At 29.4% G+C, this 24490-nt stretch overlaps 1 protein-coding gene across 1 annotated transcript in view; it reads left to right on the top strand.

The window, feature by feature from the left end:
* Positions 1-24490, top strand: part of LOC133323426 (uncharacterized) — a gene marked incomplete at its 3' end in the record, with an annotated part of 101630 nt that overhangs the window by 4963 nt on the left and 72177 nt on the right. The window contains exons 3-4 of the mRNA XM_061532352.1: positions 1893-2384; positions 5374-5487. Coding sequence (XP_061388336.1) covers positions 1893-2384; positions 5374-5487 — 606 coding nt within the window. The remainder of the gene's footprint in view (positions 1-1892; positions 2385-5373; positions 5488-24490) is intronic.

Raw genomic sequence — 24490 nt, 5'->3', positions numbered from 1 at the left:
AAGACATTTTGTTGTATTTATCGACACACGATATGGATGAACTGACACACAGTTTAACAAAATGTTCCACAGCTTCAATGTTATTCTTATAGGACACTCTCAATCACACAGATTGATATTAGCTATTTCTCAACTTTGCCTTTCCGTTTTCCAATTGCGATGATCCTTTGACTTTCCTTGTCACAACTCAATTTCCATTTTCCAAATCGATTTCCTTAGAGTTGTCCGGGGTACACTTTGCTTTAATTTTTTCCTTGTCCAATACTATTCTTTTAATTCCGATTATCCTTAGCGTTGTCCTTGTACTTTGCACTTATTAATTCACCGTCGAGTGTCCTGGGCCCATAACCTATTGTAGGAATAACTTTTTATGCGTGTTTGCAGCTTCAATAAAACGAAAGACTTCTTTACTGGTTGAGAACTTTATTACGAGTGACAACTTCTTTCATACACACTACGCATGAAATCTTAATACTACAACAACTATGTACAAATAGTGTGCATCGCACTCTGCGATCATGCTGTAATTACTCAACATGTGTGTTGTGTGTTGTACGATCGTATCGTGGAGATTCAATAATTCCAACAATATGCCCCAAAAAATATTTTTAAAAAATCCACGCCATTGTTTATATCCAAAACAAATATATTTTTTTTAAATCCACCCTGAAAAATATTTAAATTTTCTCGCCTAAATATAGGCTATGAAAATTATATAAAAGAAAAACCCATGCCAAAATGAAGGCTATGGAAATAATTTTTAGAACATCCATGTCTGTGGTAAGGCCCTGAAAAATATTTTTAAAAAATTCTCACCTATGCTGAGACCTTGAAAAAATATTTGTAAAAAATTCTCGGTAAATTTAAAACAAATTAGGGTGCGTTGCATACTTTTCGGCGTACTTTTGAGTTTGATTCTGATATCCTTTTAGTGTTGCAAATTTGATTGCCTTTGGCTAGCTTTTTAAAAAAAAATATTTATATATATATATTGGTTTATGGAATTTATTGTAGAGGGTACTAATTTGAATTTGAAAAAAATAATTTTTACTAATTTCTAATATAAATTAAAAACAAAATATTATTTAGAAAGCATTGCTAATTATTCTCTCATTTTTTTTTTTAAATTTATCCTCATTACATCTCTCATTAGTTTGAATTAAAAAAAACCCCATTTGCATTATTTTAAAAACATAATTCATAATATTTAAGAAGTGTTCATATTTTTAAGAACCATATTCATAGCTTTAATGAATCTTTTCACATAAAGGAGAAAATCTATTTTTCTCTCTCTAAAAATTTCGCTCACTTAATTCTCACAATCATTCCAAAAAAATTTTTATAAATTTCAAATACATAATATTTAAAAAATTTTCCTATTTTTAAGAAGAAAATTCATAGCTTTTATGAATCTCTTGACATAAAAGAGAAAATCCAATTTTTTTTCTCCCTAGAAATTTGGCTCTCTTTATTCTCGCAATCATTCAAAAAAATATATATATATATATATAAATTTCAAAATCATTTCATTCAAAATCACTGCTCCCGCTGGCCTTTTGGGCCGAACTGGTATGGCTTACCCACTCGCTCATTTCAATCCCATTTTAATTTCATCAGTTCAAAATTTCCATCCTCTCCATCGTTGAAGTAGAAAATTAAAAATTTCTGTGTTTTTTTTGTTAAAAAAATTGTCTGTCCTGGGTCCCTGAATTACCTGGGCCCCTCACCTCTTTTAATTATCTATGTTGTGTCCTGTCCTTTTTTTGGTAAAAAAAAACTTTTCTCTCAAGGCGCTACTAAGGCTTGGCTTAAAAAAAAACCTGAATTTAGTTTAGTCAACAACCTCTTTTCAAATCGAAATTCCTAATGGGTAATTTTGAAAATTAATTTAGACACCAACACCGATGATGATACCTGGAATACTCCCGTATCTCCACAACCCGACCACCATGACCAGCAACCAATTGACCGCGACGAAGATCAAGAACAAGATCGTGACAATAAACAGGATGGACGTGAAAATGTACCCACCTATGGTACCGTTGATTATGATCGCCACGAAGAGCCTACCTATGGTCACCAAGACCCAACCTATGGCCAAGAAGAGCCTACCTATGGCCACCAAGAGCCTACCTATGGCCATGAAGATCATCAAGGTGGTTCGAATAACGGCGTGTATGAATCTTCGGGAGATTATGATCCCATCACTGAAACCAGTGCCGTCTATACCCCCTCCGCTGGCTGTCGTGGTGATACCACTTTCATCTGTCGCGAATCGGGTGTTCAAATCTGTGATGAACAGCGTTGTGATGGTATGGAACAATGTCCCGATGGTGAAGATGAGCTGGATTGTGGCAGTGATGATGACTTTAACTATGAAAAGGGTATAACGCAAAAATTCTCTCTCTCTCTCTTTGTCTCTCTGTGTCTGTCATGCTGTTCCCTTTTTGTGTGTGTGAAGGGCGTCGTTTCATCTGTGACTTATTTGTGTGTGTCTTGTCTTCATCATTCTAAAACAAACAAAAAATCCTGAACCCAAAACCCGACCCCCCCAAACCCTGACTCCTATCCCCCTCTCACTTTGTGTTTTTGTGTTCATTTTGTGTTGTGTCCTCTCCCTCTCTCTCTCTTTTACAGGTGTAGGGAATGCAACGGAAACATACTTTTTAGGAAAATTAAAGGAAATCCTACAAATTCTGGAAAATTTGCAAAAAAAAAAAAAATATAAAATTACTCAAAAAATAGAAAAAAGTAACCGGTTACTTAAACGCAATTTACAGTATTTCCCATGAATTTACAACACTAATAATTACAACACTCCAAGAGTAATTAATTGCTATTAAAATTAGTTTCAGCCAAAAATCGGAGAAAAGTAACCGGTTACTCAATAATATTTTTCTACATTTCTTCGATTTTAACATCACGAATAGTCACATGTTAACCTAAATAATCAAAAAATTTGATTTTGAACGCTTTCCAACAAGAAATAGAGAAAAGTAATCGGTTACTCGAAATTATTTTTTCCATATTTCTTCAATTTTAACGCAACAGATGGATATATTTTAATCTAAATAAGCAAATATTTGCATTTTGAACGCTTTCCGACAAGAAGTGGAGAAAAGTAATCGGTTACTCGATATGTGTTTTTTCTATATTTCTTCGATTTTAACGCCAGGGATGATCATATATTAACCTAAATAAGAAAATATTATAATTTTAAACGCTTTCCGACAATAAATATAGAAAAGTAACCGGTTACTCAACTGCAGAAATTAACAATTTTTTGAATTTAGCAACAGAATTGAGTACATGGTGGGATAGATAAGTAAAAAATTACGTTTTTCATAGATTTTCCAAAATAAATACAGAAAAGTAACCGGTTACTTAATAGTAAATATTTGCAATTCTTTTAATTTTACACCACGGAGTATAATATGATAAACTAAAAATGCGAATATTGTGAATTTTAACCGGTTACGATAAGAAATATAGAAAAGTAACCGGTTACTCGAAATTCCATTTTCTATATTTCTTCAAATTTAACACTATGTATAGTCATATATAAACCTAAATAAACAAATATTTGCATTATAAACTATTTACGACAGTAACTGTAGAAAAGTAACCGGTTATTCAACAGCAAATATTAAAATTTTCTTGAATTTTGACAACAGAATTGAGTAGAGTTTTAAAAATAAATATAGAATTTTTGAATTTCAGAACAGAATTGATTATATGATGGGCTAGATAAGATTTTCTATAGAAATTAAGTAGTGGGTAACCGGTTACTTAAAATAAATTTCTTCGAAATTTGCCAAAAATTTTTAAGTAAATGGTAAAACGCATTAACTAATTTTATTATTAACATCAATAATGCCATTTGTTGTCAAAGTATTCGATTTTTCAGTCCTTTTGTATATGGGTAACCGGTTACTTAAAGTTAGCTTGTTCATAAAATGACTTAAAATTCGCATAAATATAATCAGTTGGTTCTAAATATTAATAATGTGTTGAAAGATATGTAGGTTTTTCGGAATTTGAGATGTGGGTAACCGGTTACTTAAAATAAATTTTGGCGAATTTTGTAGAAAATTGATTATCTAGAGGTTACTTACAATGAAATACTTTGAAATATTTGGATTTGAAGTGACAAATTTGATATTTGAAGTGTTTAAATATACGGTTAACCGGTTACTTAAAGTTAATTTACGCATAGAATGACTTAAGATTGCCGTCATTATAATCAGGAGGTCCTAAGTATCAATAATGTGTTGAAAGATATGTTGGTTTTGCGAATTTGGGATGTGGTTAACCGGTTACTTAAAATCAATTTTGGCAAATTTTGAAAAACATCGATTATCTTGGGGTTAATTACATTGAAATACTTTGAAATATGTGAATTTAAAGTGAAAAAATGTATATTTAAGGTGTTTAAATATACGGTTAACCGGTTACTTAACGTTAATTATTACAAAAAATATATTAAAATGGGCACAAATGTAATCAGGAGGTCCTAAATATCAATAATGTGTTAAAATATATCTGTTTTTTGGAAAATATGGAAGTGGGTAACCGGTTACTTAAAATCAATTTTGGCGAATTTTGAAGAAAATCGATTATCTAGAGGTTAATTGCAATGACATACTTTGAAATATTTGAATTTGAAGTGAAAAATTTTATATTTGAGGTGTTTAAATATACGGTTAACCGGTTACTTATAGTTCATTTGTGCATAAAACGACATAGAAGTGGCATAAATATAATCAGGAGATCCTAAATATCAATAATGTATTAAAATATATGTATTTTCTTACAAATATGGAAGTGGGTAACCGGTTACTTAAAATCAATTTTCATGATTTTGGAAAAAATCGATTATGGAAAGGTTATTTTTAATGAAATACTTTGAAATATCTGTATTTGAAGTGAATTTTGATATTTGAGGAATTTTACTATGCGGATAACCGATTATTTTTGGTGAATTTTTTAAAAAATTAATCGAAAAATATATAGAAAAAAGTTATATAACCTTCTACAGCACTCTGTACAAAAAAAGCACCTGTAAAAAATAATCCGAACAACGATTATCTCGATCCGTCCTAACCTAAAAAAAATACTGAAATCACATTTTCCGAAATTGTTTGTGTAAATATCACCTTGTTACTAACCTGTGAAAAAAATTAAAAAAAAATATTCACTTCTAACAAGACTTGTTTGAAAAAAAACTCCCATTTTTGTGTTTTTTGTGAAAAAAAAAATATTTTTTTCAAAATTTTAAATAATTCTCTTTTTTCTTCTTCTTCTCCTCCCCCTCTTCTTTATTTGGATTTTTTGCCTACTTTTTGTTTTGTGCACTTTTTTGAAAACGAATAGTCTGCTCAAATAACGAATTTATGTGCGACGAACGTTGTCTGCCCAAGGACTATCTCTGCAATGGCTATAAGGAATGTGCTGATGGTACCGATGAACGGGATTGTCCAGAAATAGGTAAGTCCAGAGGTTTTTTTTTTATTCTGTATTTATTATTAGTTGACTTTGGAGGGTATCAAACTCAATCGAACCGATTTTGATTATATCATACCGGGTTGCTTAGTGTCATCTCAGATATCCTAAGTATCGAACATATTGTAAAATTCTTTTATTTGGACTCTATAGGTCTCAAACATGATTTTTCCTGGCATCAAACCATTTTTGGTTGCATCAAACATATGTTGAGAATTTTTTCAAATTTATTTTTTATTTACGTATGGGTTTTATGTTTAAAAAATTATTAAAAATCATTCCAATATTTTTTGGTTACATCGAACATAACTTGTTCCATCAAACATGCTGTGAAGTTGAATCGAACCAATTTTTTTGTTAACCAAAAATTATTTTTTACTAATTTTTAACAAAGGATTTATGTTAGACATCACAAGAAATTAAAAAAAATATTTTTGGTTGCATCGAACATGTTACAATGTTGCATCAAACATATTACTATAATATCAAAAATTTGTTTTTTAGTAGACAAATAGGGTTTTAATGTCAAAATATCGTTGAAAATTCTTAAACAATTTTTTTGGATGCATCGAACATGTTGTAAAGTTGCATCAAACATATTTCTAACATCATTTTTTTACATCAAAAAATTTATTTTTTTAATGTCGAACAGTGTTATGATGTCAAAACATCATTGGAAATCATTTAAAATATTGTTTGTGGCATCAAACATGTTGCAAAGTTGCATCAAACATATTTCTATAATATCAAAAATGTGTTTTCTTAATGAAAAATAGGGTTGTGATATCAAAACGTCATTGAAAATCCTTTAAAATATTTTTGGTTGCTTCGATCATGTTGCAAAGTTGCGTCAAACATATTTCTAACATAATTTTTTAACATCAAAAAATGTATTTTTTAATGTCGAACGGGATTGTGATGTCGAAACATCATTGGAAATCATTGAAGATATTTTTGGTTGCATCAAACATGTTACAATGTTGCATCAAACATATTTCTATAATATCAAAAATGTGTTTTCTTAATGAAAAATAGGGTTGTGATGTCAAAACGTCATTGAAGATCCTTTAAAATATTTTTGGTTGCATCAAACATGTCGCAATGTTGCTTCAAACATATTTCTATAACATCATAAATACGGTTTTTTAATGTCAAACAGGTGTCATGTCATAAAATAATTAAAATTCCTGCAAAATATTTTTGGTTGCATCAAACATGTTCTCATGTTGGATCAAACATATATTTATAATATCAAAAATTAGTTTTCTTAATGCCAAAAAGAGCTTAACATCAAAACATCATTGAAAATCCTTCAAAATATTTTTTGTTGCATCAAACATGTTGCAAAGTTGCATCAAACCTTTCTTTGTAAAATCAAAAATTTGCTTTTTGTTAACAAATCCGGATTTTTGTTACAAAAAAAAAATAATTTTTGTAACAAACATGGTCAGTTTGATATCAAACCTTTTAGTTTGATGCCTGTAAAATTTCCTTAAAAATGTTGAAATAAATTTTAAATCGCAAAACTGTTTTCCCATCCTCTTAATTCCCCTTTCTAATGACCCTCTAAACTATTTTGGTCTGTCAAATTTCATTTTGCCGCCATATCTCACTCAAACCTCTTCATACAAAACACACTTGAACATGTTTCCATAATTGATAGTTTCAATTTAAATCAAAAGAATGTATTTTTATATATTTTTCTGAAAAAAATCACATCCAGACAAAAACCATTTACATTTATTTCCAATATTTTGCCTCCCAGCGTCTAATGAGAAATCAATCGCCATTTTCGAATTAATTAAAATTTATAATGACCCTGAACTGAAAATATATGTGGGTATAGAGTGACCGCAAAAACAAAAATATGAAATATCTAAAAATATATTTTGCCAAAAACATTGTTGGTACAAGAACAAATAAATTATCTAAAGTTTTGTATGGGATTTAAATTAATAATAATTTGTATTTTGGCAATGGCAAAAACGAGCCACTCCTCTTAAAAATCTAGAGCACAGGCACACACATATGCACACAGCAATGAAGTCTGGGATAAATTGAAACATTTTGGCGGGTGTTGGGGATTTTGGCAACGTCAGTGACTTACCAACACCAAATTCAACTTTCATTTGTGGGTGTTAACATGCAAGAGAGATTAGTATTTAACAACAACAACAAAAATAAATTTACAACAACTAAATTGAATACACTGAAGGAAGGTTGTGCCCCCCACCAGAGGGGTGTAACTCTACACACTGTTGATATTTAATTTTGTATTTAAAATACGAATTTCTTTACATGATGGAAATAGGAAGGATCAGAATGAAAATAATTTTGGAAAAAAATATTTTACTGGAAAGGAAAATGGAAGAATCAGGACAATTTTATTCTAATTTAATTCGTATTTAATTGTTATTTTTTATTTTAAAATTTCTTAGAATTATTTTTATTCATTAAATTGCGATTTAAAATTTTTTTGTTAAAAATTTCAAACGAAATATTTTTTCTTTACAATTTTCTATATGACTTCCTTTAACTTTATTCTTTTTATCATAATTTCTATTTAAAGCCACAAGTCTTGGCTTTCCAAAACAATTTTTCTTTTCAAAATCGGCCGAGAATTTCAGAAGTTACCAGCGTTTTTGTAAATTATGCCAATAATTAATAATAATCATACGCTCTGAGGCTACATATATTTTAAAATCCTCATAACTCATTAACTATTTGAGGGATTTTGATATTTTAAATTGGGTTTTGTATATCTGAAAATCTGCCTTGCGATGGCCTCTTCAAGTTGTAATATCTAAAACATTATACAATATCATTTACTTGAAAATATTCTTAATGGATTTCCAAGACATTTTTTTTCTTAGCAAATTGTTTTAGATTTCAATAATGTAATTTTTAGAAAATTATTATTTTTAATTTGTTTGTAGGGTTTTCATTTATTGTTTAAAATTTATTTTATTTATTATATTAACTTTTTAGTCAAAAATATATTTTTTAGCTGGAATGAAATATTTGTTTTTTTCTCCGCAATTTTTTCTATGCCTTCCTTTAACTCTATACTTTTGGTGTAATTTCTATTTAAAGCCACATGTCTTGACATTCCAAAACAATTTTTCTTTTCAAAATCGCCCGAGAATTTCAGAAGTTATCAGCGTTTTTGTAGAATATTCCAATAATTAATGATAATCATACGCTCTGAGGTTCATATTTTAAAATGGTCATAAGTCTCGAAGAAATGGTGGAATTTTGATTTTTTAAATTGGGTTTTGTATAACTGATATCCATTCTTCACCTGAGAAACTCATACTTAGAAAAAAAAATATATTCAATTTTATAAAATTTTTGGGAAATATTTTTTCTTTAAAATTTCTCAGTAACTTTCTGTCATTCTTTATCTTTCACATAATTTCTATTTAAAGCCACATGTCTTGGCTTTCCAAAATAATTTTTCTTTTCCAAATCGCCCAAGAATTTTAAAACTTAGAAGGGGTTTTCTAAATTATGCCAATAATTAATAACAATCATACGTTCCCAGGTACACATTTTAAAATCCTCATAACTCATGAACTATTTGAGGGATTTTGATTTTTTAAATTGGGTTTTGTAAATCTGAGAATCATTCTTGCCATGACCTATTCCCGTTTCCAGATCTTAAACATTATCCAATGTCTTGCACATGAAAATAAACTCGGTGATCATAATTTTTTGCGTCTTCACTTTTTATTAGACTTCCTGTTCCCAGTCACCCCACAAAAGACCTGTTAAGTGTTTTTGTGTGTGTGCGTTTATGAGCTAAACTCTTAAAACAATTTAGTTAAATATTATTTTTCAGATTTTTGTTACTTCTTCTTCGCTGGAAAAACATTTTCAGCAGTGAAAATTCCTCCATGCCACTCTCAATAGTACGGGTTTTTTCCTCTGTCATTTATGTTACACAGTTATTTTTTCGCAACTACTTTACCACTTCTAATATTGCAAACAAGAAAACCTATCCTGTATATCCTTCATAAAATAAGTGAGCATTTTGGGAGTCATGTTTTTTCGGTTCTTTGTCAGAAATTAAGTGCCACTGTATGCTGATTTTTTAAAGGTCCTTCCTAGCTGCTGCTGCTATTACCACTTCAGTGAAGTTAAAATGACAAGATACTAGAAACATTAACGCTTATGGAGGATGGGAAGAGTGGATGCAATTGCCAGGAAAATATTTAATCAACACGAAAATAGAAAGTGCGACAAGAGGTGGAGGTGAAATCGACCAACCTCTTTTTCGAAAAATTTAAAATTTTCCCCAATCTTCTGTCATGTATGTTTAATAATTTCCTTGCACTTACCCCCCTCTTTTTGCGGTGTTTCACAGAACACACCCCACCTCGTATTTTACCAACCTCCCAACCGAATGTATGGTGTGTTCGTGTGTGTGTTTTGTAACTCCTTTTGGGAGTTATTTATGCTTGTTTACAAATTACATTGAAAAGTCCTTGTTGTCCTTGCTCACACAAATCGCTGTTGTTATGCTATGCTACGCCACAACCAGACATTTAGATGGGCGAACTGACACACAGACATAGTCAGATAAATGTGCCGAGCTCTCTCACTCTCCCCTTCCAGTCTTGGGCAAGCACTACAATTGAGCATGGTAATTTTTATGATTGCAATGGCAAAACATCAACAGCGTGATGGTGATGATGATATGCAAAAATAACTGGCAAAGGTTTGCTGGTACTGCTGCTATCAACATTTTGGGGATAACACTTAGATTGGAGGATGGAGATTAGGCAAAAAAATACACTTTGGGGAATTTTTCAGAAAAAATTTTTAATAAAACAAACTTGGAGATAAGCTTTCTTTATTTTCTTTAAATTTTTTTCAATTGAAAAATAAATTCATTATCCAAAAAAAAAATTAAATAGATATCCTATAAAAAATATTTTGTTAAAAACCCCTTTTATAAAAATAGTTTTTTGTTTAAAAAAATATTTTTTAAAAAATATATTTTCTTATATACAAAACCCAATTGAAAAAATCCAAATCCCACAAACCGTTTCTGAGTTATGATCACTTTAAAATGTGTACCGCGGAGCGTATGATTGTTATTAATTATTGGCATAATTTATAAAAACGCTGCTAAGTTTAGAAATTCTTGGGCGATTTCGAAAATAAAAATTGTTTTGGAAAGTCAAGACTTGTAGTTTTAAATAAAAATTCTGATAAAAATATTTAGTCACTGGGAGGCATAGAAAAAATTCTGGGAAAATGAAAAAGATATTTCTCTCTATACAAAAAATTAAAATTTTTCAAAAAAAATGTTAATTTAAGTGGCAAAATAAATTTGATTGCTAAAGAAAAAACAAACGGAAAAGAAATTAAAAATGAATAATTACATTAAAAATATAAAATAATTTTCTATGATTTTCATGAAAAATGCGTCGAAAATATTTTCATGTAAATTATATAGGATAATATTTTGACATCCTGAAACCTTTAGAAGCCATGGCAAGAGGGGTCTCTGATTTAAAAATCTAAATAAGAAAAATCAAGATCCGACCAATAGTTAAGGAATTATGAATATTTTAAATTGTGTACCTCAGAGCGTATGATTATTATTAATTATTACCAAAAATTACAAAAACACTGATAAGTTTTGAAATTCTTGGGCGATTTTGAATAGAAAAATTGTTTTGAAAAGCCAAGACAAGCGGCTTTAAATAAAAATTAAACCAAAGATATTGAGTGATAGGAGGACACCAAAAAAATGCTTAAGAAAAAAATGTTTGTTAAAAAATTGTATAAAATTTTAATAATAAACATTTTTTGAGAAACCTGAAGAGATCAATGGAAAGCGGGTTCTTAGATTTACAAAACTCATTTAAAAAAATCGCAATCCCACCAATAGTTCAAGAATTATGAGCATTTTAAATTGTGTACCTCGCAGCGTATGATTGTTATTAATTATTGCCAAAAATTACAAAAAGGCTGATAAGTTTAGAAATTCTTGGGCGATTTTGAAAAGAAAAATTGTTTTGGAATGCCAAGGCATGTGGCTTCAAATAAAAATTGTATGAAAGATATTGAGTTATAGGAAGGCAACGAAATTTTTTTAAGAAAAAAATTTTTTGTTCCAAAATTTTATAATATATTTTTTAAGAAACATAAAGAGGTTGTGGGAAAAAAAAAGATCCCCAGATATACAAAACACATTTAAAAAAATCGAAATCTCACCAATAGTTTATTAGTTATGAGCATTTTAAATTGTGTACCTCGGAGCGTATGATTGTTATTAATTATTGGCAAATTTTAGAAAAACGCCGATAAGTTTAGAAATTTTTGGGCGATTTTGAAAAGAAAAATTGTTTTGGAAAGCTAAGACGTGTGGCTTTAAATAGAAATTATGGGATCGATATAGAGTAACAGGAAGACTCCTAGAAATTGTCATGAAAAAAATATTTCGCTCAAAATTTTTATACAATTCTTGAATATATATTTTTTAGGAACCTGAAAATGTTGTGAGAAGAACGATTATCAGTTTTACAAAACTCAATTGAAAAAATCGAAATCTCACCAATAGTTCAAGAATTATGAGCATTTTAAATTGTGTACCTCGCAGCGTATGATTGTTATTTATTATTGGCATAATTTACAAAAACGACGATAAGTTTAGAAATTCTTGGGCGATTTTGAAAAGAAAAATTGTTTTGGAAAGCCAAGACATGTGGCTTTAAATAGAAATTATGGGATCGATATAGAGTAACAGGAAGACTCCTAGAAATTGTCATGAAAAAAAACATTTCGCTCAAAATTTTTATACAATTCTTGAATATATATTTTTTAGGAACCTTAAAAGGTTGTGGGAAGAACGATTATCAGTTTTACAAAACTCATTTGAAAAAATCGAAATCCCACCAATAGTTCAAGAATTATGAGCATTTTAAATTGTGTACCTCGCAGCGTATGATTGTTATTTATTATTGGCATAATTTACAAAAACGACGATAAGTTTAGAAATTCTTGGGCGATTTTGAAAAGAAAAATTGTTTTGGAAAGCCAAGACATGTGGCTTTAAATAGAAATTATGGGATCGATATAGAGTAACAGGAAGACTCCTAGAAATTGTCATGAAAAAAAACATTTCGCTCAAAATTTTTATAAAATTCTTGAATATATATTTTTTAGGAACCTTAAAAGGTTGTGGGAAGAACGATTATCAGTTTTACAAAACTCATTTGAAAAAATCGAAATCCCACCAATAGTTCAAGAATTATGAGCATTTTAAATTGTGTACCTTGCAGCGTATGATTATTATTAATTATTGCCAAAAATTACAAAAACGCTGCTAAGTTCTGAAATTCTTGGGCGATTTTGAAAAGAAAAATTCGTTTGGATAGCCAAGACTTGTGGCTTTAAATCAAAATTCTATCAATTTTATAGGCTTAATGAAAAGTATAGAAAAAATTGTAAAGAAAAAAAAAATATTAAAAAAAAAATACAAAAGATTAAAATCATCCCATAATTTTTTCTCAGTGGATCTAAATACTTAAATACTTGAGTGTATGTTCACTTCACATACACCCAATGTGGTTTATTAATTACATTTTCAATGGTACTGATTTTTTTCTTCATATTTTGTTACACTTCCATATATATTTTTTTTCTATTGGAAGTTCCTCTATAGGGCAGCAGTATAACAGCGGAAATTTACATATTTGATTAAAATTTTGTGGTGTTTGGGGAAAACATTGGCAAATTATGTAATAACAATAAATTTTGGATAAAGAAAAAAATCAAAAATTTTTCAAAAAAAAAAAAATGAAAAATAAAAAAAATATAATATATAAAAATTAAAAAAAAAATATTATTCAAAATCTTGAATTTTGTTCCCGCCAATTCTTCCCATAAACTCTTAAATTTTTTCGCAATTTTTTTGCACAGCAAAAAAATTGTTATCTTAAATCAACATATATCTATTTAAAAAATAGTTAATTATCTTTATGACAGATTGTCTAGATTGCCAAGAGATAAACCGCCAACGGTGGTTCATCAAAGATCCCACACACACAACTTATCACATTTTTTCCTAAATGAATATTTAGTTCCTGTTTTTGGGCTGGCGCCAACAAAACAAAACACGTGCTTCAAACCTGTTGGCCATCAATTTTCATGTCCTTAGCCGCTCTCTTTCACTCTCTCCCACTCTCTTTCTCACAGAGTCAATCCCATTCCAAACACATAAAATGTAAGCATAACATCTGCCTCCAATTGCATTTGCCCAACAGCCAGGCAATCATGTTTCAGCAACATTGTTGCTGTCATGGCACTCTCTCTCCTACACACACTCACTCGCATAGTCTCATAAGGAGAATGAAAAACATAACTGAATTGTTGTTGGCAACATTTATAGGATTGCGTTGATGCATATAAAATAATGATGCATAAATTTTACCAAAAAATTGGTCGAATAAAAAAATGGTCGAACTTGTTCAAAAATGTCCAAATAAATGGTAAATTTATCCAAAAAATATTGGTCGAATTTTCCAAAAATAATTTTTGGTCAAATTTTCACAGAAAAAATTGGTCGAATTTTACCAAAATAATTTGTCGAATTTGTCCAAAAAATTCCAAAAAAGGTCAATTTAACCAAAAAATATTGGTCGAATTTTTCAAAAATATTTTTTGGTCAAATTTAAAAAAAAAAATAGTAAAATTTTCAAAGAAAACAAATTGGTCGGAAAAAAATTTCCAAAAAATGGTCGAATTTTCACAAAAATAAATGGTAGAATTTGGTCAATAATTTTCCAAAAACAAAAAACTAGACAATTTATCAAAAAAATATATATATATATATATATATATATAAAAATAATTTTCCAAAAAAAAGTCGTCAATTTTTACAGAAAAACAAATTGGTCGAATTTTACTATAACAAATTTAATCGAATTTTTGCAGACAAAAAGTGGTGCATTCAAAAATATAAAAAACAATTGAACGAATTTGGTCAAAATTTGTCCGAATTTTATAAAAATAATCTTAATTTAAAATTGGTCAGAAAAAAGTTCCCAAAAAATGGTCGTATTTGGTCAATCATTTTCCAAAAAAAAAACTGGACAACTTATCCAAAAGAAATTTGACCACATTTTCCAAAAAAAATTTGGTCAAATTGTGTTATGATGTAGAATATTTCAATTTAAAAAAAAAATTTGAATACTAAAACTTTTTTAGTTTTAGAATTTTTATCCTTCAATTTTTATGATTTTTTTCTTTTATTAACTTTTAATTCTTTAATTTTATTTATTTATTTTTTTAATTTTCTTATTTTATTTCCATATCTCATATTTTGGTTATTTTTTCCCCATTACCCCACATTTTTTCACCTGGCAACTCTTTTCATAATGTTGCCTTCTTTATTTGTAACACTGAAGCACTGTTGCTTCTTGTTTTCCCCAACATGATGGGTTGTGATTCTTTGTTTTATTTAATTTCTTGTTGAAGAGGGTATTGCTGAGTGGGTGGTTGGTTGGTTGGCTGCATGATGTGGCTTGTTTACTTGCCGAGTTGATATTGTGTCACCCCACGAATAGACAGACGACATGTAACGATTTGTGGTTTGTTTTTCTTTGCCTTATGTGAGGGAATGAGTGTGTGTTTGTGTGGCTGTGTGGACTCCCCTTCAATCATTTGTTTTCGTGTAACAGCACACTCACTCTCTCTGTCTCCCCATATATATCTCTTCTCCTTTAAGTGATGCTCCACATTGACTGCTCTCGTTAAAGAGACCCTCGTACACCTACATTTCACTTTAACTAGACTCTAACATTTCGGGATCAGCTAACTGACTGACGACTAACTAAAATCATTATGTTGTTGTTATTGTTACTACAGATGTTTGTTTGTTCGTTCGTTTGCCTGTTCGTTTGCTCTGTAACTTCGTGTTCAGGCAACGTAACGTCAACGTAAACGTTGCCATTGCCTTTTGCCATTGTGTGTGGTAGTGCTGCGGCTGCTACGCCACAGTGTGGAAATTTCAAATATTTTTTCGTTAGCTTATCGTCGGCTAGCCGTCAGTTGAACCTCAGACGTTAAACTGTGCAAAAGCTTTTCCCAAACGAACGCGGGTGGTTGGACAAAACAAAACGAAACAAGAAAACAGTCAACAAACACACTTCCTTTCCAAACAAGAAACAATTCAGTCTGTTTTGTGCCGTGCTTGTGTTCTATTTGGGCCAGTTTTTTATTCGTTTGGCCAAAAAACGGTTAATTTCAAAATAGAAAATTAGAAAAAAACGGAAAATTTTTAAAGAAAAAAAAACGAAATATTCAAAACGCCAACGGCAAACTATTTTTTTTTTTTTTTTGTAGTGGAAATTAACGAAGAAAAAATTTAAAAAATATATATAAACGACTGTTACGAATTTGAAAAAGTTAAAAAATAAAAAAGAAGTAATACAAATTAAAAATTGGTGATACTAATATTGAAAAAAATTGAATTCAAAGGAATATTGAAAAAAATATATTAAAAAATAAAAAATATTTAAACTAATACAAAATACATTAAAAAGAAAAAAAAAATAAATTTAAAAAAAATAATATTTAAATCAAAGGATTTTAAATTAAATTGAAGTTAATAAAACATTATTAACTCCATAAAACTATTTACAAAAAATGGAAAATTCTGCAAAATTTTGAAACTGTCACCAAAGGATATATTTTGATTTTTTTAATATAATGATAAAAATATTCAATTTGAAAAAAATTAATAATTAAAATTTAACATTTTGAAACTGTCACAAAAGGATAAATTTTTAAAGTCGTATTTCAAAACTTGATTCCCAAATATTCAGAAAAATATTTTTTTTTGAATGTCATAAAAATATTCAATTTTTAAAAAAACTAAATAATTAAAATTGAAAATTTTGAAACTGCCACAAAAGGATACATTTTTAAAATATTTGAATGACGTATTTCAAATTTAGTTTTTATAAAGAAAATAATTAAAAAATTGAAAATGAAATTATGAAACACAGGATTTTAATTTTAATTTAATTCAATTTAATAAAAAATTATCAACTTTTCAAAACTATTATAGAAATTTGAAAATTCGGCAATAATTTGAAACTTTTACAAAAGGATATTTTTTGACTTATTTATTTATTTATTTTTTTGCAAAACATACTTCGATTTTAATTTATAAAAAAAAAATATTTAAATTTGTGCAAGACAAATTTTCAATATGGGAAAAAAATATTCTTAAAATTTCCAAAAAAAAAAAAACAAAAAATATTCCACTCACATTTAAGGATATTTATGAAAGGATGACGAGAGAAAAAAATTTAATAAAAAAAATCAAATGGTTTAAAATTTAAAAAAAATAATTAAATTTGAAAAAGCAAAAATTTCAAAATTTTAAATTAAAAAGGAACATATTTAAATTTATAAAAAAAATTAATTTGAAAAATTTAAAATTGGGAAATAATTATTTTAAAATTTCGAAAAAATTAAACTGTGGGGTGTTGATTTTTAGAAATATTTTGGAAAGTCAAAGGCCTGGATTTCAAAAAAATTATTTTTAAGGTCCCAGCATTTTTTTAAAAAAAAATATTTTTTTGAGATCCAGGCGTGTTTTTTTAAATGTTTTTTTTTTTTTTGAGTCAATAAATATTTTTTCCAAAAGATATTTTTGAAATTTGAAAAAAAAATTTAAATTTGAAAAAATATTTAAAATTGAAAAATAAATCGTTTCGGAAAAATTAAACTGTGGGGTGTGGATTTTTTGGAAATATTTTGGAATATTTTAGAGTCTGCTCAAAGGCCTGGATTTTAAAAAAAATTATTTTTAAGGTTTTTTTTAATTTTTTTTTTTTTAGTTTTAGTCAAAGGCTTGGGTTCTTTAAAAATATTTTTTCAAACCCTACTCAAAGTATTGGTTTTTTAAAAATATTTATTAAAGTCAAAGGCCAAGCTCAAAAATAAAAAAAATTTAAAGGCGTATTTTTTTTTTAAATATTTTATCTAGTTCTCCCCAAAAGGCGTAGATTTTTTTAAAAATATTTTTTCAAGATCTCACCAAAGGCGTAGATACCGACATAGCCAGAAATTTTTTAAAAATATTTTTTCAAGATCTCACCAAAGGCGTAGATACCGACATAGCCAGAAATTTTTTAAAAATATTTTTTCAAGATCTCACCAAAGGCGTAGGTACCGACATAGCCAGAAATTTTTTAAAAATATTTTTAAGGTGGATTTTTTTCAAAATATTTTTCTAAGGTCTCTTCAAAGGCTTAGATTTTTAAAATAAAACCCGTTAGCGGAGCAGTCGGACGGGGCCGACCACGGAACTTTTTACATTCTGCATATGTATATTCCAAGCCTGGGCAATATTTCGTGATAGTTGGACCCTCTTGACCGATTAGAGGTCAGTAACACTCTTCCTTACATTGATATAAATTTTCCGAATATTACGAATATTCAGTATAGCCCTTCTAATGAATAGTTCAGATTCCCTTCACCGTGGATTGTGTTGTTGTGATGTTCGGCTTATTATTGTGGCCCAAAAGAAGTAAATTTTCGGTCCACTTCATCCCAAAATTATAATCTGACCATCACCGAAAATTATAGGCGTCCATAACTGGAGCCTCATGGCACATTTCAAAGCGATCAGCGGTTTAATTCCGCCCTCTGGTGTGGTAATGGGTTGCTAAATAATATCTGGACACGTAAGCACCTGTAAATATTTTTGAAAACTTTTTTTCAAAGTCCAATTTTTTTATAAAAAAAATCATTGGGTCTTTTGTATGTCATATGCGTATCAATATCCATTCTTGACACTTTGTAGCTTCTTACAGCTGTTAAATATGTGATTGGCCGGAGAAGGAATTTTCTAACACCCCCCACCTCCCTCCTCCTATGTTTCTGCTTTGGGAAGGAAAAAAAAATTACGTTTTGAAAAATTCCTTCTTAATGATCTCAGTGATATATGTGATGTGTGATTTTTTTGGTGTAAATTAGATGTTGGAATTTTTGTGTTGTTTTAGGAATTCCGAAATGCACTTCGTGGCTCGGTTCAGTGAAAAAAAAGAACTTTGAAAATTAAAATCGTGCCAAATGTCATGGTGTGATTATGAAATTTGAAAATATTCAATTTTATATTTTGAAAATTTATTTTCAAAAATATTTTTCTTAGGTCTAACAATAGAAGCGGATGTTTCAGATCCCTACATAGGCGTAGATTTTTAAAAATATATTTTTCAGGTCCTAGCAGAGATGTGGATTTTAAAAAAATATATTTTTAAGGTCCCTACCTAGGGATAGATTTTTAAATATGTGTTTTTAAGATCCCTACTTAGACGTGGATTTTTTATACCCTTCACCACACTGTGGTACAGCGGATTATGTCTTTGTGCATATGTTTGTAACAGGCAAAAGGAAACGAGATAAATCCATTGTTCCTTTTAAGAATATGCATAGAATCACTTTCTGAGTCGATTTATGCATGTCCGTCCGTCTGTCCGTCCGTCCGTCTGTTGATGTTAAATTGTAAACAAAGTACAGGTCGCATTATAATCCGATTTGGCTGAAATTTGGCACAGCTCATTTATTTGGCCCAAGGACGAACCCTATTGAAATTGAAGAAAATCGGGTCAGATTTAGATATAGCTCCCATATATATTTTTGTCCGATTTGAGGACTTTAGTCCCTGAAAATCATCCGATTTGCACGAATTTCGGTACAGCGTACTGAATTAAGTCTAAAATGATGTGTGCCAAATTTCGAGAAAATCGGATCAGATTTAGATATAGCTCCCATATATAGTTTCGTCCGATTTAAGGTAAATGTGGCACCAAAGTCCCTCTGTATCTTTCGATTTGCATGAAATTTGGCACAGAGTACTGAATTAGGTCCAGAATGATGTGTGCCAAGTTTCGAGAAAATCGGTTCAGATTTAGATATAGCTCCCATATATAGTTTCGGCCGATTTAAGGTAAATGTGGCACCAAAGTCCCTCTATATCTTTCGATTTGCTTGAAATTTGGCACAGAGTACTGACTGACGTCTAGAATGATGTGTGCTTAGTTTCGTAAAAATCGGTTCTGATTAAGATATAGCTCCCATATACATTTTCGTCCGATTTAAGGTAAATGGGGCACCAAACTCCCTATATATCTTTCGATTTGCACGAAATTTGGCATAGGGTACTGATTTAGGTTGAGAATGATGTGTGCTTAGTTTCGTAAAAATCGATTCAGATTTAGTTATGGCTCCCATATATAGTTTCGTCCGATTTAAGGTAAATGGGGCACCAAAGTCCCTAAATATCTTTCGATTTGCTCGAAATTTGCCATAGGATACTGAATTAGGTCCTGAATGATATGTGTTAAGTTTCGTGAAAATCGATTCAGATTTAGTCATGGCTCCCATATATAGTTTCGTCCGATTTAAGGTAAATGGGGCACCAAAGTCCATATATATCTTTCGATTTGCTTGAAATTTGGCACAGCGTAATGAATTAGGTCCAGAATGATGTTCGCTAAGTTTCGTGAAAATCGATTCAGATTTAGTTATGGCTCCCATATATAGTTTCGTCCGATTTAAGGTAAATGCGGCACCAAAGTTCATATATGTCTTTCGATTTGCACGAAATATGGCATAGGGTACTGAATTAGTTCGAGAATGATGTGTGCTAAGTTTCATAAAAATCGGTTCAGATTTAGATATAGTTCCCATATATATTTTCGTCCGATTTTATGTAAATGGGGCACCAAAGTCCCTAAATATCTTTCGATTTGCTCGAAAATTGGCATAGGATACTGAATTAGGTCCTGAATGATGTGTGTTAAGTTTCGTGAAAATCGATTCAGATTTAGTTATGGCTCCCATATATAGTTTCGTCCGATTTAAGGTAAATGGGGCACCAAAGTTCATATATGTCTTTCGATTTGCACGAAATTTGGCATAGGGTACTGAATTAGTTCGAGAATGATGTGTGCTAAGTTTCATAAAAATCGGTTCAGATTTAGATATAGCTCCCGTATATAATTTCGTCCGATTTTAGGTAAATGGTGCACCAAAGCCCCTATATATCTTTCGATTCATACGAAATTTGTAATAACGTGCTGAATTGAGCCTAGAATAATGTTTGCCAAGTTTCGTGAAAATCGGTCCAGATTTAGATATAGCTCCCATATATAGTTTCGCCTGATTTAAGGTAAATGGGGCACCAAGGTCCTTATATGTTTTTTTGTAAATTATGGCCTATATGAACCTTTTGAACCATTATCCCCATCCTCCTCCTCTTCCTGCCACCTCCCGCCTGGAAGACATCTTCGAAGGCAACACACACACTCACACATTTGAAAAAAAAACCTAAATCGGAACAAACCAACAACTTAACGGAAACCTTAGAAAAATTGTGATACGATTGTGTGTTGTTGTTGTTATTTTTGTTGTTGTTTTTGTTGTTGTTGCAACCACAAAACGTGTACTCAACTATGTAGCATAGAGTTTTGTTGTTGTTGTTGGAGTTTTGCTCCCCTTTTTTTATGAGACATTTGCCGCATCTTCGAGAGAGAGGGGAGGGGGAAATCACCGTTGGGTGGAAAAACGATGATGCATAATCTGAAAAGCAGCAATCAAAAAGCTATTGATAGCTTCATGTTTTGTTGTTTGTTTCTTTCCTCGCCTCGTTGCTCCATCAATTTTCTAAGTTTTGTTATTGTTGGAAGAGACAAAAAAATACTACACACCTATAAATAGAGGAGTCAGTCAGTGAGGCAGCCAGCCAGCCAGTCAGCCGACACACAGCTTCTTCTTCCGCAGCCAGCAACGACAACAACTTGTGGCATAAATAGGGCCCAACCGGCAACAACAACAAAATGTTGCAATGGCATCTTTATCATCGGCATCGGAGCGCGTAGAGTCATCTCTTAACGCGACACAAATCACGCAAATTAGACGATTGATGCATGGCAACAACAACAACATTCAACTGCCGCATACTCCACTTACTTTTGCCTCGATAAAAAAAAAGAAAACAAAAGCATCGGGAGGAACAGTGGAAATGTTCCCCACCCGAATGGGTATCCCATGAAAATCTTAATTATTTACATTAGTTGCCTATTGAGGCCCACTGTGCTGCATTTGTTTATCTTTGGTGTGTTTTTTTCTTCGTGCCTCAAATATGATAGGCCGCCTTCGTAAATGTGGTCCACACACAAACACACTCAATTCGATGCTGAGACATTTGCTGTCTTTGTGGAAAATAAATGTCGGGAGGGGTGATGATGGTGTACTTGACAATGATCTCTAAGACATCAACAACAACAACAACAGCAAAAAGGGCTCTAAATTATTAGGGTGACCAGGTGCATGCCACATATATTTTGTTGTTGTTGTTCTTGTCAGTTTTCAAAAAAAGAAAAAAATGCAACATTAAGGAAGCGTAACACAAACGAACATGACTTTTTTTTGAGTGACACCTAAATTAAGAAAAATAATGAAAATTAAAATTATCGATTAATTTTCTTTAAGGTGACAAAGTGGGGATGGGTGGGGAATTTGCTGGTTAATCTCTCAAGGTATGCTGCCGAGATTTATGAGGAAAATAAATTATTTTGTTAATTTTTTCTACAGATTTTTTTCTACAACAACAACAAATGGACAAGAACAAATTTGGTTTTAACGAGAAATAAATATTTTTCGTTTCAATATTTTTTTCCATAAAAAATAAATGTTAAAGTTTTTTTCAATCTCAAAAAAAAAAAAAAAAAATATTTTTTTATAATAATTGTCCCAATTTTATCTACGAATAAAAATTGTCCCATTAAACAACATTCTATTAAAACAATTTTCCAATTTTCTATTAAAAAATAATTGTCCCAATTTTTTCTATATACAAAATAATTGTCACAATATTGTTCTAAAGAAAAATTATTGTCCTCTTTTGTTCTAAAAAAATATTTTAAGTAATTGTCCATGTTTTTTTTTTCTCAATTTTTAGCTGTTATCCAAATTTATTAGAAATATTGTCCCAATTTTTTATATTTAAAAAATAATTGTCTCAATATTCTTATAGAACATATTATTGGCCCAAAATAGTGTCCCAATGTTTTTGTATAGAAAAAATTATTGTTCCAATTTTTATAAGTATTGTCCCAATTTTTTCTATTTTTATATGTAAAAAATAATTGTCCCAATATTGTTTCTATAAAAAAATTATTGTGTCTTTTTTCCAAAAAAAAAATTGTCCCAATTTTTTTCTGTTCAAAAATTGTTGACCCAATTATCTATAGAAAAAATTATTGTCCCTAATAAAAAATTGTCCCAATTTTTATATGTAAAAAATAATTGTCCCAATATTGTTTCTATAAAAAAATTATTGTGCCATTTTTCAAAAAAAAAAAAAAAAATTGTCCCAATTTTTTTCTGATCAAAAATTGTTGACCCAAGTATCTATAGAAAAAATTATTGTCCCAATTTTTATAAGAATTGTCCCAATTTTTTATATTTATTGTCCCAATTTTTTCCATTAAATATAATTGCCCCAATTCTTCTTCTAATAAAAAATTTGTTCCACTTTTTATATGTAAAACAATAATTGTCCCAATTTTGTTTCTATAAAAAAATTATTGTCACATTTTTTTCAAAAAAAAAAAATGTCCCAATTTTTTTCTGTTCAAAAATTGTTGACCTAATTATAGAAAAAATTATTGTCCCAATTTTTATAAGAATTGTCCCAATTTGTTCTATTTATTGTCCCAATTTTTTCCATTAAATATAATTGCCCCAATTCTTCTTTTAATAAAAAAATTGTTCCAATTTTTATATGTAAAAAATAATTGTCCCAATTTTGTTTCTATAAAAAAATTATTGTCACATTTTTTTCAAAAAAAAAAAAAAAATTGTCCCAATTTTTTCTGTTCAAAAATTGTTGGCCCAATTATCTGAAAAAAAATTAAAAATTATTGTCCCAATTTTTATAAGAATTGTCCCAATTTTTTTCCATCAAATATAATTGCCTCAATTTTTCTTCTAATAAAAAGTTTGTCCCAATTTTTATATGTAAAAAATAATTGTCCCAATTTTGTTTCTATAAAATAAAATTATTGTGCCATTTTTTCCAAAAAAAAATTGTCCCAATTTCTCTCTGTTAAAAAATTGTTGACCCAATTATCTATAGAAAAAATTATTGTCCCAATTTTTATAAGAATTGTCCCATTTTTTTCTATTTAAAAATAATTGTCCCAATATTTTCTATAGAACAAATTATTACCCCAAGTTTTTTCTATTAAAAAACAATTGTCCCAATTTATATTTTCTATTAAAAGACAATTGTCACAATTTTTGTCTGTAAAAAGTAATTGAATTGTCCCAAATTGTTTTCTATAAAAAAACGATTGTCCCATTTTTTCTAAAAAAATCCCAGTATTTTATATTTAAAATAACTGTCCCAACTTTTAACTACGAAAAAAATTTATCCCAATCTTAAAAAAATATTTGTCCCAATTTGTGTCTGTAAAAAATAACAAATTAGTGTCCCAATTTTTTCTATTCAAAATAATTGTCCCAATTTTTATTTTCTATTAAAAACATTTGTCCCAATTTTTGTCTGTAAAAAATAATTGAACCAATTAAGAAAATAATTGTCCCAAATTGTTTTCTATATAAAAATTATTGTCCCATTTTTCAAAAAAAAAAAAATATATATACATTTTTTAAATTATAAAAAAAATTTTCTCAATTTGTATCTATAAAAAAATAATTGTCCCAATCTTAAAAAAATATTAAAAAAAAATATTGTCCCAATTTGTATCTATGAAAAAATAATTGTCCCAAATAAATACTAGTTGTCCCAATATTTATCTATAAAAACAATTATTGTCCCATTTTTCTAAAATTGGTTCCATTTTTTTTCTATAAAAAAGTAATTGTCCCAAATGTTTCCATTAATAAAACAATTGTCCCAATTTTTTTCTATAGAAAAAACAATTGTCCC

Source organism: Musca vetustissima, unplaced genomic scaffold (genome assembly GCF_032173495.1).
Source record: "Musca vetustissima isolate MV318-11 ecotype Yass unplaced genomic scaffold, APGP_CSIRO_Mvet_v1 utg49227, whole genome shotgun sequence".
In the NCBI taxonomy this organism is placed as follows: domain Eukaryota; kingdom Metazoa; phylum Arthropoda; class Insecta; order Diptera; family Muscidae; genus Musca; species Musca vetustissima.
This window is presented reverse-complemented; position numbering and strand designations above follow the sequence as displayed.